Below are 17,306 nucleotides of genomic sequence, written 5' to 3'. Positions count from 1 at the left end.
CACACTGAGTCTGTTTTTGGCATTGTCATAGGATCCAGAATCCCCTCAAACAAGGGGAAGAAATGAAACCGCATGGTCTCCTGTGCCCAAAGTTACTGGTTTTGTAAGGGGATCCTGGAGAATTCTTTATGGGGTGTGAAACGAGAGAAGGACATCTTTTCTGGGCCCTCCTAGACTTAGTATCAAGTCCACGGTGGGGAAATCATGACTCTGAGACATTCCAAATGGGTCAGTACAAGGCTACACCTGTCACAGTCTCTGAAAGATGGCCAGTAGCAGACGCTTAAAAAAATGAGTGCAATAAATTAAATATATCAAGAGTGATCTCTCCTTTGGTTATATTCTACCAGCAGCCAGAATCTGAGAGGCTTCCTGAATGAGAGCTGTGTCCAGACCATCACAGTTAGCATTGTCTGGGCATCTCCCTGTGATCTACTGAGGGCAAAAAATAATTGCGATTGCCATGGTTGTTGTTACTGCCAGGTAGGATGACAGCTCGCAGAGCAGAAGTAAGGGCTCTCCCATTTAATTTCTCTCTCGTGTTTTCTTTTAGCACCACCACATTGCCTTCCTATATCAGGATAACCAATGGCTACATCACAGTCAAACCTCCCATCTGGATTTCCAACCGGCTGGATCAGAGGCCACGCTCAGATCACCCATCCCAACCTCAGCCTACAAGCTCAGCTTCAGCCTCCATTTTATGGCCATCAGTAACTGCTCCTCTCTACGTAGCCATAGCTTCATTTCTCCTGAATCTACTGCAGCCTTCCTGACCAGATTAGTATTATGTGCAATCCCTTGGAATAGAGAAGAGAGATAATTTATGAACGAATTGGATGTTATGACAGCATTTACAGACTGGACCTTCTCAGTGAATCAAGAGTGCCTTCTAGCTGATTTTGTCTCTTTGCCCAGATACATTTTGAAACTAAAGCTTTATTGTAACACTGACTTACATCTTCTTTTTGTAGAAGGATCTTTATTTCCCATAGTGCTATGGGGTTTTGTAAAATATTCATGTTCATATAAAGAAAGAAAAAATGTATTTATTCGACTGGTAAACTTATTTTTTTCTTGTTGTATATGTTAATAACATCCCTAGTAATCAGTAGTGATGGTGAAACAGATAAATTAATATTTTCTATATTTGTTTTCTAACTGACAACTCTGCAAATGCCTGAAGTGACACCAAAATGAATGGCTTACTTCTTTAACCATAACTTTTTACAGCAACTATCCAGTAAGTACATTTGTACTCAACTTTATTTCGCTTTTTCTAAAATTCTCATTAGCATAACTTAAACTGAATAAAGCAGATCCCCTTCTCTGTGGCCTATGCCCAATAGAGGAATAGGTGCATTCTTAAGTCAGCTGCTATAACATAAAATCTCAGTTATTTTTACATGACTTAGTAAGTCATTAGTCAAGATAACCCTCTAAGTTCCCCAGTTGTCTTTAACTCAACCATTTAACTTCTTTGGAAATTACGAGATTAATTCATAAGATAACTCAAATTAAGACATCATTTTCGTAATAAAAGATTTCCTTTTTAAGTCTTCAATAATCCCACTGGAATTATTCTCTCCCTCTTTATATAAACTTAAGCCTACAACCTTTCCCAGCATAAATGATAACAGGACTTGGTCTGCCTATAGAGTATGAAGATGCAGTATCATGCTAATCTGTAGAGCTGCTTTGTATCAATTAAATTAATACAGATGGGCAACCTGCAGGGAGGAGAAGAAATGTCTGGAAATTCATCAGCATCTTGCTGTTATGCTTAGAGTTGTAATCTTCATGCTGAATTATGATTTGTCCAAAATCTATTCAAGGCTACAGGAACCAAAGTAATTCCTCTGTTATACAAGAACTTTCCTGTTGGTAGACTATGGTCCCTCTATTGACTTACATAGGCAAGTTCTGAAAACTTGCACTCACTGAAAAACTTACTCAGTCTCCAAGCAGCTACTTTTCATTAATCAGAAGAACAGCATCTATGGGGAAAAAAATGCATTCATCTTAAGAACTGCCATGCTTAGTAAGGCATCTTGATTTTTTCCCCCCTTCAAAAAAACAGGATGAAAAGATCACTTTCAATGCCGAAAAATTCTAACAGAAAATTAATTTTGTTTGAAATAGTCTTTTTTTTTCCCCCTGAAGTCATCCACAAAACAAAGATCTGAAATGTCATGAAAACAGTTTAAAAAAGAAAGAAAAATTGGAAATTAAAAAAAAGAGGAAAATACAGTGCATTTGTGAAAAAGCACTGCTTTCTCACCTTAAAAAAACATATCAGATAATGACCACAGTAACAATGGCTGATAAAAATCTGACCATTACTGTGCCATCAGCCTTGCAGCACCACTTTCAGAACTGGAGACAATTCCATGTCATCTTTAGGTCTCCTCAGTGGAAGATGGTTTAGGATTCACAGTTCATTTCTCATCGCACTAATTAATTCGGGAAGAAACTTAGGAAATAATCAGCCTGAAATAAGTACGTGGTTTTATTTGAAACCATGATAAACACTGAGCATTTCCACCATGCATCACAACCCATTGCTTTGCCAAGGCAAGGGGGAATACAGATTACTTTCGTTTGACTTACTGCACACCATGACTCCCAGCTCTTGCACTGTTTTTGTCGAAAGGATGTGTAGATTTGTGGTTGACTTAAGTGGGTATAGCAGAGAGTGGTGTAAGCTGCCCTGTTTTATAAAGCACAACAGTCGATAAGGCTGAATGGAAAGCTTCAAGCTTTGCCCCAAATGTGAGATTCAAGCACGCCCCATGCATACTTCTACGTTGTGTATTTTGGCTAGCAGAAGATTAGAAATGTTAGTTTTGGACAGAAGCCATTCACCTTGCATAATATTTATTGCACTGGGTTGGATATTAGAAACATATTTTGAGAACTTTCATTTCGGTTTTATTTGACTATTTCCCTCGAAATGCCTTCATTTGAATATAATGGCTTAACAGACCTTCCAAGTCAACCTTAACGCGTTTAAAAAGATTGGTTTCCTGCTGTATTCAAAACAGAGTTCAGAACTGAATGACAATACATTAGTCACAAAAACTGAGCTGGAAATAAGGTAGGCAAATCTTAAGGGTGATGATAAGTCACACAGTAAAAGTGAACAGCCAGTGAACCAAAACCCACTGAATTTTACTTGTAATCTGATCAAGCCCAAGAAATGATTCTGTGGTACCATCCCAGAAGTAATTCCTGGTGTTGGAGAGATTACAGAATTAACAGATAAGACCGTGTGAAGATCAGAGAAACAGGAAAAAAAATAGAGCAGAAAACAGAAACAACATGGGCAGGACCGTATGGAAAACCACCAACAGGATCAAGTCTAGAACTTACAGTTCTACTGTACCCAGCCTGTGGTTTTCTCCATAGGACTCTGAGTCTTTTTTTTCTTTTTTAAGTATAATGAGCACATAAACACAACCACACTCACAGCTGTCACTGTACCACACAGAATAATCACTTGGTTTATCACTTATGAGTTTTTCCTAAGTCACTCCTCCATTGGACAGTAGTACTAGATCCTTATTAGCTCATATATCACAGCATGTTTGGATATCACAGTATGTAAATAGCTTGGACATCAAAGTACGTTGTGACATATTTACATTTCTTAGCATCTTGCCTGTAATCCCTGTGAAATGAATGAGTGTTGCTGGAGGTCAATGCATTTCACTTGTGCTTCTGCCCAGTCATTCTGCAGCGCAGGTGTCAAAGCAAGGTGAATGCTGGGCTTGGAGCCTGCACCCTTCTGCCAGCTTGGAGCATCAAGCTCACACCATCACACAAGCTTCCTCCAGTTAGGGGAGAAGAAACTACTTGCAGTAAATCTAAGAGAAGATGCTTCCTGTGGATCCTAGCTCAGGAACCCTAGGTGAATGGCCTCAGCATAGTTTGCTGACCAAGCATTTCTTTTGTTTTCTTGTCTTCCCTAGGCTGTGACTTAGGGTAACTTGTTTTATAATCCTGACATGTAAGGATAGCAATACTAGAAAATGAGACCCTCACTGTGATTGATAAAGCAGATTATTAATCAGCTACAGCAGCTCAGTATTAATTTAAATACATCAGTGCTGGTGTATTTAGCACATTTCTATGCACATCCATTGCAATGGATCATGACTGTATTCCACGTGAGTTTATAGCATGTATCAGATTTGATGTGTGCTCTGGAAGTAACACTGACTACCAGCTTCATGGGACTTCATTTTTAGTCAGTGGATTTTTCAAGGAATGAGCAGCCAGCTGTTTTGTTTCTTCCTAATGAAAGCTCAGATTTCCAATGACAGGATTCCAGGAGCAAGAGATTTAAATAAATACATCCATGCCCACTGTATAAGACAGCAAACAATGATGATTGTATTTACTTGTGAGAAACAGAATCTGGAGAGTCATGCATGTCTAGCAAACAAGTACACGATTTTTTGACACTGTTGGGTCCAAAGTGGAATGCTTGCATGATTCACCCTTTCAACTCAGCTACAGCTGACACTACTACAATTCACAGTACATGTAGTAGTGACATTATAAAGGAACAGTAATTTTCTGCCAAGCTATTGCCCCATAGAGTAAATATACCATGCCACCAGCAACAGGACTAACTTCCACTCTGTAACTGTTTCAGTGCTTTTCTTGCCAATGTTTAACTACAGATGCTGTGTTAACGTGCATTGCCACTTGAAGAACCAGTCAGTAAGCTGGGACAGAAGGCATATTGTATTTTATGACTGATGTAGTTTCTCTGCAATCCCTTGGGCTGGTGAATAATGCAAGACCTCTTCTGGAAATAAATGAAATGATTTATGATAACTATGCTTTATACAGGTGTCAAATCTGCTTTATTGAACTTCCCATTCCTCCAAGCTCCAGTGTAATTTAGGAACACCCAAGGTACAGAGCTGCATGTTTGTCTAACTTCTTCAATATACAATTGAGGAGAGAGAGAGGGAAAGAGCACTGTGCTCAGTGCATTGATTAGTCAAATGATATGTCTCAATCAGTCCTTACACATACCACTGCTAGAGAGTTATTTCCCATCGTATCTTTAAGTCAGAAAACCCCAAGTGCCATAGTGGTTATCTCAGCATAATGCTATCATTCCTAACTTTGCTTAGTACCATAAGAAATTTCTGCGTTACATCCAAAAAGCATAGAGGCTTGTTATATCTCCAAATTGATCAATGTACCACAGAGCATGCAAGATTTCAGATTGTTTTAGCTGAATTGGAGCAGAAAGCCCACTTCCTAATTTTGAGCTCATGGGTTTGTGCATCTGTACATGTGTTTGTGGGTGCATGTGTGCGCTTGGTCCCAACCTAAATGCAGACTTTCCTGCGACAAGCTCTTCAGGAGGCACCTTAATCTAGCTACAAGCAGTGAGACCTTGCCAAGTAGGAGTCCATGCTTCTCATTTACAGGGCTGATTAACTGCCCTGCAGGTTCATGCTCACACTGAATTTTAAATTGCATGTTTGTCAGTTTTTGATTCAAATGTATTTCAAATATTTTTTCCTGTTCCGCCTTCCTGCTTTTGTGAACTGTTTTGAAGAGTGTAATAAAAAGATGCTTTCTAATATTATTTTGTCAAAATATTTTTGTAGCATAATATATTAATAAAATCTTATTATAAATCCGTAGCACGAGAATCTTGTGTGTCTAAGTTCTTTCCGCACTAAAGCTAGGGAAGCACTGAAAAATGGGAACCTTCCATTTTCAGATCTTCCAAGACCAACACCTGATGGAGAAATTGTACTCTGGGGAAAGTTCCTTTTAAAATAATGTGGTTTTGTCATGTTTGTTCCTGCAGAGTTTTGGAGAACCTCACCATTACCTTCCTGTATGTGGGAAATTGCTACACCTGGTGTGCAGAGTCATTCTGGAGCAGCATCAGCCTCTGGTCCTTGTCATGTGAGAGAAGCTGCTTGGTTAACCTCACTGCATGTCTGGGGTGGGAGCTGGAGAAATGCTCTGCATGGTCCGTAAAGGACCCAGGAGCTCTGTTTTCCTCTTCCATGTCAAGGGCTTGGGGCAGTGCTGGTGTTGCTGTCACAATGGCTGGCAGTTAGAAACGCAACCAAGATGCAGAGATTTGATGATGTTCCCTGGCATATCCCTCTTTCTGTTCTCACACCTGCACCCTGCCTTGCAGCTGACCTTGCAGGCTTTCTGCTGATCACAGGATTATGGTTTGGCTCTTAATTACGTGCAAAATCATTTGCTCTTTAACACACTATATTGAGATGATTCCACCAGCAAAGCTGTTTTAGAAACATCCACCGCAGGAAATACAGTGGGAGGCACAGGCACTTGAGATAGTTTGAACTGAGCTAGCCGCAGCACAGGAAGGGATTGCCACTGAACACAAAGGGCAATCTAAAAACACGGTACAAAAGATCCCACCTCCTGAAATACCAGAAAATCCTCACCCCGCTTCTCCCAACCGGTCCCTGTGGCCCAGCCATGGCCCTGATCATACCCCACTGCTTCCTGTTGCGTGCTGCCAGCTGCTCCTGGCTCTGACCCCTCCCCTCCTGCCAAGTGCTTTTGCTCTGAAGCATCCTGCTCAGCCACAGGCCCAAACCCGATACGAGCCTTCAGTCAGCACAGCCAGATACCGGCTCAGCAGTGCCTTTTGCTTAAGCTTCTCCTTCCCCTGACCTTCCTCTGTACTCCTAGACTGTAATCATAGCTTTTCCCCCCTAACTTGAGATTTTCCTGTTTATAGATTTGCACTGGAAAGAGGGGAAGCTGAGATGAGAAAGGCTCGGGGCAGGCTGTTGGGTTCCTTGTGGAGTAGCTCAGCACTGCACAGCAGCACATCTCCTTTGGGATCAGCACTTTACGGGTCCCAAATCCAGAGTGCCACCCACAAGCACTCCCCATGCTGCCATGAGTGGGATGCAGTTTACCTGCACAAAGCCTCAATGTGAGCCCACATTCCATTGTGCTCAACAGTTTCCAGTCTTTCCAGCTTATCAACTCCCAGAAATTTTCCAAGTGCAGAGGAGACCCCTCTAGTTGACTTGTAACGTGCATAGATGGCTTTTCTGAGCCATCTGTTGCAAATGCTGTAATACTCGACCATAGATCCCCAGGACCTACACTCTTCCTTTGATCAGGATAAGGATAGCTGCCTTCTGCAGAGCAGTGCAGTAGTATCCAACATAGTCTGCTACCATATGCATCTAGCTCTCTATATATGGCTTTTTTCCTTTTAACCAGCCTGGACTTAAATTAAAATGAAGAGTATTCTTGCTCTCCTTTTCCTGAAAAGCATTTAAATGGGTGAAAAGAATTCTCAAGAGAGCTTTGGCCTTTGGAGGTTTTCCTCTCTACCCCCAATAATTTTTTTCCATAATGGCTCTTATTATCTCACCCTGTACTAATAGAGCTTTCCTGCTGCCTACTGCATACTGCTTATTCTCATGAAACCCCTAGAAATTACTGTACTTCAGACCTCCTACCCCATGCAAGCAGTCCTAGAAATCGCTAGCCAAGGTGCAGTTCCAGTAGGCTGGGATCACACGACTACTGTCATGGTAGAAGTGAAGCTACAATGCGGTCTAGAGACAGCACACAATTCACAGGCAATTTAATCACTACTGAATGAAGGCAGAGGTGTTTGGGATTTTTGGATGGAAGGAACACAGCACATCAAGAAAAGAGAAGACTGGGGTTTATCTTAAGGCTATGGCAGACTGTGCCTCCTGCTGCTGACTCTTCCCAGAATGTTCCCAAAGACATGACCATCTAACACAGCCACAGGAAGGAGCTCTGCAGCATCTGAAAGGGGTTAACTGGAGTAGAGGGAACCACTTAGACATACATTAAATGAAGAGAGCCCAGTTGGATGTACAGGTGGAGCCAGAGGAAGTGCAAAAAAATCACAGAAGTTGTCCAAAGACAAAAATAACCAGACACCCGTAAGCCTGCTGCCAGCAATGGAAACAATAGTAACGGAAAAAATAGTACGCGTCTAGGTTGCTAAATAGCTGGATGGTGGGAATATTTAATACTTATTTTCACCGGGGCCTTAAAATATAAAACACTGAAACTTTTTATTGAGCATTACAAATTCTATATTAGCTTTTTTAACAGACTTTCTCTCCCTTTAAATAGGAGCCTTGTAATATCTCTTTGTGCATTTAAAGAGTGAGTTTCAGGCTCTGGGTTTTGGAAGGGCAGATGGTAATGGAAGCACAAATGCACAGTGCCCATCCCACTTGCAGCTTGGCAGCCAGATGTCCTACCTTGCACGAGCTCGCAGACTTTATGTGGTATGGACATTCCTGCACTGACCAAAGCATATCTCAAGAGCACCGCTGTGTGGATTGGAGGTCAATGGGACACACCTCAAGGTTTTGAGTCCTGGCACTGCCACCATATTTTGCAGATGTGAAAAAGAGCCAGGACTCAAAACCCCAACGGGTCCATCTTTGAGTTAACCTGTGCCTGCATAACAGCCCATAAAGCTCACAAAGCATTCTGCCCTCTCTCCAGGTTTAACACCCAGTAAACTGCATTGTGTGTGCAGCTGCAATGAGAACTGGAGCCAGCGTGCAAGCAGAGGCCTTCCACTGACTGCAATGGGCTTTGCTTTACATTCTGAACACCTAAGGCATTCAAGCAGCATGTCCCAAAAATCTGTGGCTTATACACCTTGCTCCAAAGCATGCCAGCATTTTGTTAGATCAGGTTGCACCTTTGGGTGAAACCACCATCCAAAGCGCTTCACATTATTTCACTTCCACGCTTCACATGGATTAGGTTAAACCAGCAGAACAAATTACACAGAGCCAAACCTCCATCAAACTGATTTCCAGAGGAATGATAACAATAATAACAGCAACAGTGGGTTCATGCTAACAGCTCTCATTCACACCTGGTGCTCCCTGCGTTCCTGGAATGAGAGGCAGCTTGAACAAAGAGACCAAGAAAACATCAACAACAGGCAGAGCAAGGCAAAGAAAATGAAAGACAGATGTAGGAAAGAAAGTGGGAGCTTTCTGCTTTGATTTGCACAGAACCCATATCTTTATTGTCCTAAGGAATATCAGTTTGTTGTCCTAATGATATCAGTTCTCCTGTCCTCTTGCATGACTTATGATGCACCTTTATTTCTACAGATGAAATCCATTGATTTTAATTATAACATGATGGATACATAGCCCAAGATAGTGTTGTGTGGTGAATTATTTGAACAGCAATGCAGTAGGGCCCTTTGGCTTTACGGAAATTTCCGCAGCTGTTTATATTGGCAAGGCCAGGTTTGTCCCCAGCTTCATCCTGTGTGAAGTTTGTCCACCCACTCAAGTTAGCCTGTGCATTCACCTCATTTTTAATGGGAGCATTATCATCTTCTACTTTGCACTGGCAAAAAATATCTCTCAGAAGAGGAAAAGACAGAAACACACCTACCTAGCTTTCTTGAACAACTGTCTCCATTCACATTGTAGGAAGCAAACACTTGAAGGAATTTGCCAGAAATTGCTTTCCCTTAGGTACAGTCCAGACCAAAAGTGGACACAGAGATTGTGATACCATTGCTCAGGCAGAAGGATCCACTTGAAGACACATTAGTTCAGAAAACACGCGCACTGCAAGCACAATAGCAGCAGTTGTATGGTTGTATGTTGGACAAAGCTAGTTGTGTTTTCTGGCTGTGCACAGATCAAGTACTGCCCTGAGGGCAGGATCCAACCCACGCAATGATTCCATCCTGATGCTGCATTTTCTCCAGAGGGAAATGCAAAAAGCTCAAGAAGACAAGCATTTTTTCTTGGCCCTACTTGTGGCCAGTTGTGTTGAGCCAATGAGTGCAAACAGAGTTGGGCTGGAGGCATTTCTTTCCTGCTGTGTATGCAGAGGCTGTGAGCAGAGATAGGATTTGGTTCTCTACCACTGCAGGTTTGATGAAGACCCACCAGTGCTTGTGCCCTTCACTGTGGCTGAGCAGGCCTGGATAAAGGCATGCGAAGTGACATCATTACGTGTCAAGTTCCTCTTAGGTTATCTCCATAATATTTTAACTTTCCTTGAAACCTCAACTTTTCTGGGTCATCGTTACCCAAGAGCAATAGCTCTAAGGGAGGGTGGAATAACACTAAAATGTTGGTGTTAATGGAAGACTCAGACATGAAGACAAAAATGTATACCAGTTTTGGAGACTCTATAGCATGCTGCCAGCAATAGGCTCTGCTTGAGCCTATCTCAGCATGCAGTCAAGAGGAATAATAAAACTCCAGCCTTGCAGAGGCAGAGAAGAGGAGAAAAACACTCATAAGTGTGCTGGCTTATGTTTCTTTTGAACTTTAGAAATAATTTTTCTCTCCTACTTAGGTATTAGTCTCAGAAGCACACGATATCATATCTGGGAAAAAAGCTGGATGGATGGAAACAATCTTCAGAGAGAAGGAAGGGAGCAGCCACGTATTTCTCCGTGTGCCTTTTTCACCTTGCCCTTTCTCTGAGCCAGAACATGCAAATGAAAGAGTAGGGGGAAAAAAAAAATCACAGGCTTGGGTTTAGCCTAAAGCCAGTGGGAGACTTTCCATAGCTGTCTGTGGGTTCAGAGAGCTGACCTCATAGCTCCACAACCTCCCCATGCTCCCACCCTTCAAGAAGCTTGACTTCTCCCACAGGCATCAGAGAAATGATTTTCAACATATTTTTCCAGTCTCAAAACAAAAGAGAAAAAAACAAGGCACTAATGAAAGTATGCTCATAAACAAAGCTGTATGGGAAAGGCTATAGTATGGCTTTAAAAATAAAAATCCAGTTCTTCCTAGCACTTCTGAAGCATTGAGTTAGACGTCACAACACCCGGAGGTGTCAGGTAAAGAAACAACCCCAGCCCCATCATAATAAGGTGGGAAAATGAGGTGGACAGGGATTTTATGACATGCCTGAACTCACAGGGGACAGCTCTGGGAGCAGGACTCAATAGGCAGCCCTTCCTCTATGGTACACTGTTCTCAGAAGCATGGCTCATTTATTTCAATTAATACAACTTTATAAGAGCTCCCCTGCCTCCCTTTTTTGGCACAAATTACTGCAAAGACAGTGAATTAAAAGCACCAAAGGGCACCATTTGTATTTAATGTTTAAAGAAGCCATTTCCATAAAAGCAGAATACGTGAAATCTCCCGAGAATACTAAATTTAGAAATAACCTAGAGGATTAGGAAAAAAAGAAGTGTTTTTAAGATATTTTCTCAGACAAGGATGACCTGACAATTCAGCTCTGGAGTGGTCTCTGTGTAGTATCAGCTAAGTGGTCCAACCCAGGAGTGGCTGCTGTCACAACATTCACTCAAGCATTGCAGGAGTACAGGTACCTCAACCACATGAGATGAAGTGTTTCAGAAAGCATAAAGCTAATGCATGTAATCCCTTACCTCCTTATTTTCTTTCTTCAAATACTTGCAAGGTGGGATTCAGTTCACCTACTATGTGCCACCTGAAAACCGATCACTCAAACATCCTCCCTGCAATAGTGCACCCAGACTGACTCTTCCTTTAGCCCTCTATCTCTAGCTTACGTCCTGCGCTTTGTCCCAGCCAGTTTCTGACTGGAAAATGCGATTATTTATGATGTCTGCAAAGGCATTTCATGGTACGCTTCCTATAAATTGTGCCCAACTTTAAAATCATGTTTTAAAAGAACCAAATCTAACCTCAGCTGACCAATAGTCAATCTCTGTGCAGCAATACTGTTCAGTGTGACCATGCAAAATATCTCTAATGGGACTGGGATGCTGTAATGCAATGGAAAGTACAGCAATAATAGCAGTAGCACAATCCTAGGCTACAGCAAATGAGAACAGGCCCAAATGAAGCAACCAGGGACACAGAAACAAAGGACAAAAAACTGCTTACCTTTAGAAGGCCACAGGCCGGCAGGGATCTCCAGCAAGATCCCCTTGCCTCCACTGCCAACCCTTAAATGAGGTCTGGGAAGTGGTGGATCCTGGCTCCACCACTCCTGATCACTCAGGTGTATTGCATGCACCTGAGCTCCCCTGGGTTGGCCCTGCCTTCCCACCAGGTGCTCAACCACTGTTTCAGGCCATGACTTAGCATTTCTGCTACAGATGTGTTATGGCAGAACTTGCCAGGCAAGCGAGGAAATGGACCAGGTACAGAATGGGCCATAATCCTCACTTGAAATACTTGTCCTGATGGGTCTGCCTGGAGTTCGGTCATGGCAAAACTTAGCATTTCCTGTAATCAGATCACCTCATCATCTTCCACACAACTTATTTTAGTGGGAATTGCATCACAGATAGATGCTGAGACATTCAGCAAAGGGCAATAAAAATATCACCTACATATATATCTCAGGATCCCTCTGAGACAGAGATGCTAAGTTTGTAACTTGGGCTTGAAATGACTTCTTGTTACAATGAGCTCTCATACTCTTTAAGAATTCAGGATTGGAAAAAATGCAACATGGCTGAGCTTTGTGCAAAATACGTTATCTTACCTGAAACAACCAATTTTTCAGTTTTTTGAATTTTTGAAGTTCCAAAATAATAATACATTTTTCACTGGTAATTTGCAGAAAAGTTGAAATGTCAGTGAATGGAAAAAAGTCAATATTTATATTCTAGATTAAAACGTTGCTGACACTGTTGATATCATTATTTTGTTGTTGACTTGTACCTCCCTTCTCTGAACTTACAAGACGAGCAATTAAGAATAACTGTGAATGAACAGTCTCTATCCAAATCAGGCCTACTGTATTCCTTCCTTGCTTTAGACCACTGAAGACCTCAACCCCATCTTCTGTTAGCAAACATTGTCTTGAATGCAATTGCTGTACTGAGCAAAATGTCATTACAAAGTGATAATTTGATGATGATATTGCCGAAGTACTGGGCTGCACAAAGTAATAATCTTTGGTCAAACCATAATCACAGTGCTAGAAACCATTGGCTAATCATGGAAACTTCATATTCAGTGTGGTCTTTTGTGCTGTTCCAAGATATTATGAGGAATGGCCATAAGCAGGCTGACAGGAATGTATTTATGCTATTATTCACGTCTGGTGGCATGCACAGCGCGTGCCAAAGATCACCAGATTCTGGTTTGTTTTGAAAATCTGGGATCGTGTGTAAGATACAGTGCTTGAAGATGAAGAGGTCTGCAGCATCAGGAGAAATGAGGTGCCACGTCCAGCTTCATGTAAATAAAGTGTACTCTCTTCTGCCCATAATCTCTTCCAGTGGGCTGGTGCCATGCCTAGAGTCTCCTGCCTACGTGGTTCTAGAACAGCTATTTCAGCCATGACACAACTGCTTTTACCATTCAAAATAAACCTATTTTGGCACTGGAAAGATACAGATCATTTCATGAAAAAGCAAGAGTGAGATGTAAGCAGGCCATTCAGCAGGTAGTGGACACAGAGGAATTGCAGAGTATGTCCTGTCAGCCTTGTCTTCTGCTCAGCTTTCACTCCTTAGGGGTCCAATCCTGCAATCTTTTCTCAAGCAATAACCTCATCCATGCCAACAGAGTCTGCTTTTTCATCTGCTGGTAGCCTCGCTGGAATGTGTTTGCTTTGGGAGTGATTGTGTGCTTTGCTGGTGGGCTCCAAGGACAGATAAAAGATAGTGCCCAGCTCTGCAGATTGCTTTCTCTTGGGGTGAATGAACTCATTAGTAAAAGATTCCTTTAAAAAGCTGGGTCTTTTGCAAAGCCAGTGTGGGTTAGACCTCTCTGGGGGTAGGTGGAGTTGAAGCATGACCAAAGCTCAGCTCAAACCCGTTTCATGCTGTCTGCTGCCCCTATGAAAACATATTACTTTTTGATTCCAGTTGAGAAAGGCTGAGAGAGTGCAAAAATCATTCAAGCTTGGCTTAGAGGTCGGGAAATCTTACAAAACTCAGGGGATGCCTGTTCTGTTCCAACAGCTTTGCTGCAACAGGTCCCACAGATGCTCAGACGTTGGGTCTGCACCTGAATTTCTGACAAAAAAAAATGATGGAAATTTCTTGCTGCAAAACCTGATTATTTTCTTACTGGTATAGTCAAGGAGAAAGGAGGGATTTTGTCAAAAATAAACAAACAAACAAACAAATCCAAATTCCTGACTGTGGCTACATCTCTAGTTTTCTGGACCACAAGCTTTTCTGTTTCACTGCCATGGGAATCCTTGCCTTCCCATGAATGATGACAAGAAGGTTCATCTCTGGATTAAATGGCTCTCCTTGAATTAACCCACTGATTCAGACAGCTAGAACATGGCAAGAGGAGAGAGGGAAAAGAGAAAAAAGAAGGTAGTAGATTTAAAAACATAGGTGGCCCCTTCTTCCAGCCCAGAAACTGTGGAGTCAACAAAGCATACACCATGATAGATGGTCACAGTCTAAACCACGAGCTGGTGGTGCCAGCATGTATTGAGTACTTGATGTGTAGTAGTTCTGTATGTTAGGAAACACATTAGTATTAGTGACTAAGGGAGCTTAAGAGAAGACTGATGTGAGTCATCCCAACTTGTGTGGAAATCCTTCTACTGGCACAAGTCAGCCCTCAGATTCAGGGCAGACTGATGAGAGAGGCATCCAGTGCTCTGCTACGAGATGAGCAAGTGAAGAGAACCTCACAAAAATAACCGAGCTGCTGAGCACAGGAGCAGCAGAGGGGCTGCCCAGTGGCTGCCTGGAAATTTAGGTCCTTGGCTGAGGGACAAAATGAGCAGTGGGATCCAATGGATCAGCAAAGCATGTGGATCACCCATCCCATCAGTGAGTGAGAATCTTCAATGCACTGCCCTGCAGACAGCCTTTAGCCTCTACATCTCCCATCCATTTTTCATTTGCACCATAACAGGGGGAACTGCGGCAGTTTTCAAATATCAGATATCAGCATTTGCATCCCCACATGTTCTGGTCTAACACTGGGGCTACCACAGGTCAGACCCAGACATGCTCTGCACCATGGCCTGTGTCTCATTATGTATCATTTTGGCAATCAGTGATTGACGTGATATTAACTTCCCCTATAAACTGTGTGCTCGTGTAAGGATAGGGCTTAACCACTGAAATAAATCGCTATAGGTTACAGCAAAAGCAACAAAATAAGCACTCCAAAATTATTTCATATAAATGCTGCACTAATATACAGCAAGACTTACTTATCTTATGTGCAATCAGATTTGTTTTCTGCCTTTTTACAGGAGTATTTTGGTCCAGAAAGAAGAATGAAACATACACAAGCAGCAGGAGGCCGCAGGCAGAAATGTTCCCTTCATCCAGGGAAGAAAGGGCTCTTACGTTGTGAAAGGGAGCCTCCTGTTGTCTTCCAACTGGCATTTTCTGGCCAGCTGAAAGCTAAGATAACCCTTCTTTTATGCTTGTGATGCTGTGATCTAATGGCTAAATGGTTTTTAGTACAAAGCATAATTTCCTCCCCTGGTTTCACTTATCACTTAATGGAAAGCCCCCCTAATGTATTGATCACCAAAACATCCTCCTTATGTCCCAGACAGGAACCATTCAATGGAAGTGAGAGATTGTCTTGTAGCACTACACTTCCTTAATAATAACAGTAATAGCTTGCTGCCTGCTCCCGACATGCAGGCAGTTCAGAAGGCCAGCAGTGGGAAGGCACCATTAATTTAATCCCATAGTGCCACTGCTTCCCAGCATGGAAAGGGCCCAAGAGCAGGCGCTCTGTGGCAGGCCTGCCCATCTGCATGGCTCCAGCTCCTTGCTTCACCCAGCACTGATATTAACAGCTATAAATGAAGATTACTTTAAAAAGAAATTAGGAAAGAATTAAAACAATTCATTGTTTTGGGGGAATACATCCCTTGAGCCTAACTACTGAAAAATTGAACAACATTTGACAAGCAAGACAATGAAGCTAGCTTCAACTCGCAGCACATTAGCATTGCTCTGGCAGGAACACAGGCGGTTTTCTGATAGATGCAATAACAATGCTGCAATTACACAAAACCATATGTAAACTGAAAATGCAATGCCACCCTGTTATTTGTGCACTCCCTGTGACACTGTCATCCTCTCGGTGCTAGCTCTTTAACTATTGTTTCTCTTTGGCATTAAAAACCTCATTAGCGTGATTTACCACCAAGGATTAATGACGCAAGTTTTAATGTAGGGGATTTCAGGCCTCAGTGTATCTCTGCGCTCTTGATGGTTTAAGTGGGAAAGTCACAGAAAAGCACTTGATGCTGGAAGAACCACACCTGAAAACCTGCTGCGAGGTAGGAAGCGTACAGAAATCCTTCCCTGTGGGGAAAATCTCTGAGAAATGTGCAAAGGATGATGAAGGTGAAACATATCCATCTCTGCTCTACTCCCACCTATGAGGCAGGGCACCACCTCTACATAGAGACACCGTAAGGAACGAACCTCCTCCAGGTCATAAACTACTTTTAAGCCCCGAGAAAACAAGCAAAATAATAATAATAATGATGATGAGTTGACTTGTTCTGATTGATTGTGGAGTACTGAGAAAAGGGCAGAAGGCAGGACCCAGAATTCTGCTGGACGGCTCCCTTCAAAAGTCTCCTTTGTAAAACTTCTACTGCCATAGTGCCATCTAGAGACTGCTGCAGAAATTAAAGCGTTGTGTTGCTCATAAAGATGGGGTTTAGCGTTGTTTGAGGATTTACGTGGTTATATTACAGCAATAATCGCTGCTTACTGGCACAGCAGCCTGTGATCTTGCATGGTGGTTGGTACCAAACCCCAGTGAAGCCAACACTAAGGCAGATGTTGGGCTCAGGGCTTCAGGACTGGTATCAACTCGATTTGACAGGTTGGGAATCTCATCCTGGTTATTTTGGTATGAACATAAAGGTGCTAACAGAGCCCCCGCCAAGGCAGAAAACTTCAGACCCTTGCACAGGTGACTCTAGGGACAGTGGCACCTGAAGCAAAAAAGTAATACTGCACTATCACAATGACTACATTTTCCCCAAAAACTGAGCAGACACAGAGATGCAGAGAGAGCAAAGACTTGACACTTGTTCTGATGGCGTCACAGAATCACAGAATCACTGAGGTTGGAAGAGACCTCTCAAGATCACCCAGCCCAACCCCACCCCACCCCACCATGCCCACTGACCACGTCCCTCAGTGCCACATCCCCACAGTTCCTGAACACCTCCAGGGACAGTGACCCCACCACCTCCCTGGGCAGCCCGTGCCAGCGCATCACCACTCCTTCTGAGATGAAATATTTCCTGATATTTTTCCTAATATTCAACCTGAACCTGTGACAAACTGAAAATAGCAAGCATTT

The 17,306-nt window shown here is 42.6% G+C and overlaps 1 protein-coding gene and 1 long non-coding RNA gene across 2 annotated transcripts in view; one reads left to right on the top strand and one right to left on the bottom strand.

Annotated features, from left to right (window-relative positions):
- Nucleotides 1-5,672, top strand: part of TRABD2B (TraB domain containing 2B) — a 271,338-nt gene extending 265,666 nt beyond the window's left edge. Inside the window, exon 7 of the mRNA XM_021404635.1 lies at nt 554-5,672. Coding sequence (XP_021260310.1) covers nt 554-776 — 223 coding nt within the window. The 3' untranslated portion in view covers nt 777-5,672. The remainder of the gene's footprint in view (nt 1-553) is intronic.
- Nucleotides 1-17,306, bottom strand: part of LOC110402496 — a 69,864-nt gene that overhangs the window by 5,236 nt on the left and 47,322 nt on the right. The gene's annotated exons all lie outside the window — the stretch shown is intronic.

Source organism: Numida meleagris, chromosome 7 (assembly GCF_002078875.1).
Source record: "Numida meleagris isolate 19003 breed g44 Domestic line chromosome 7, NumMel1.0, whole genome shotgun sequence".
In the NCBI taxonomy this organism is placed as follows: domain Eukaryota; kingdom Metazoa; phylum Chordata; class Aves; order Galliformes; family Numididae; genus Numida; species Numida meleagris.
Note: the sequence above shows the minus strand (reverse complement) of the source record. Positions and strands in the feature narration are given on the sequence as shown.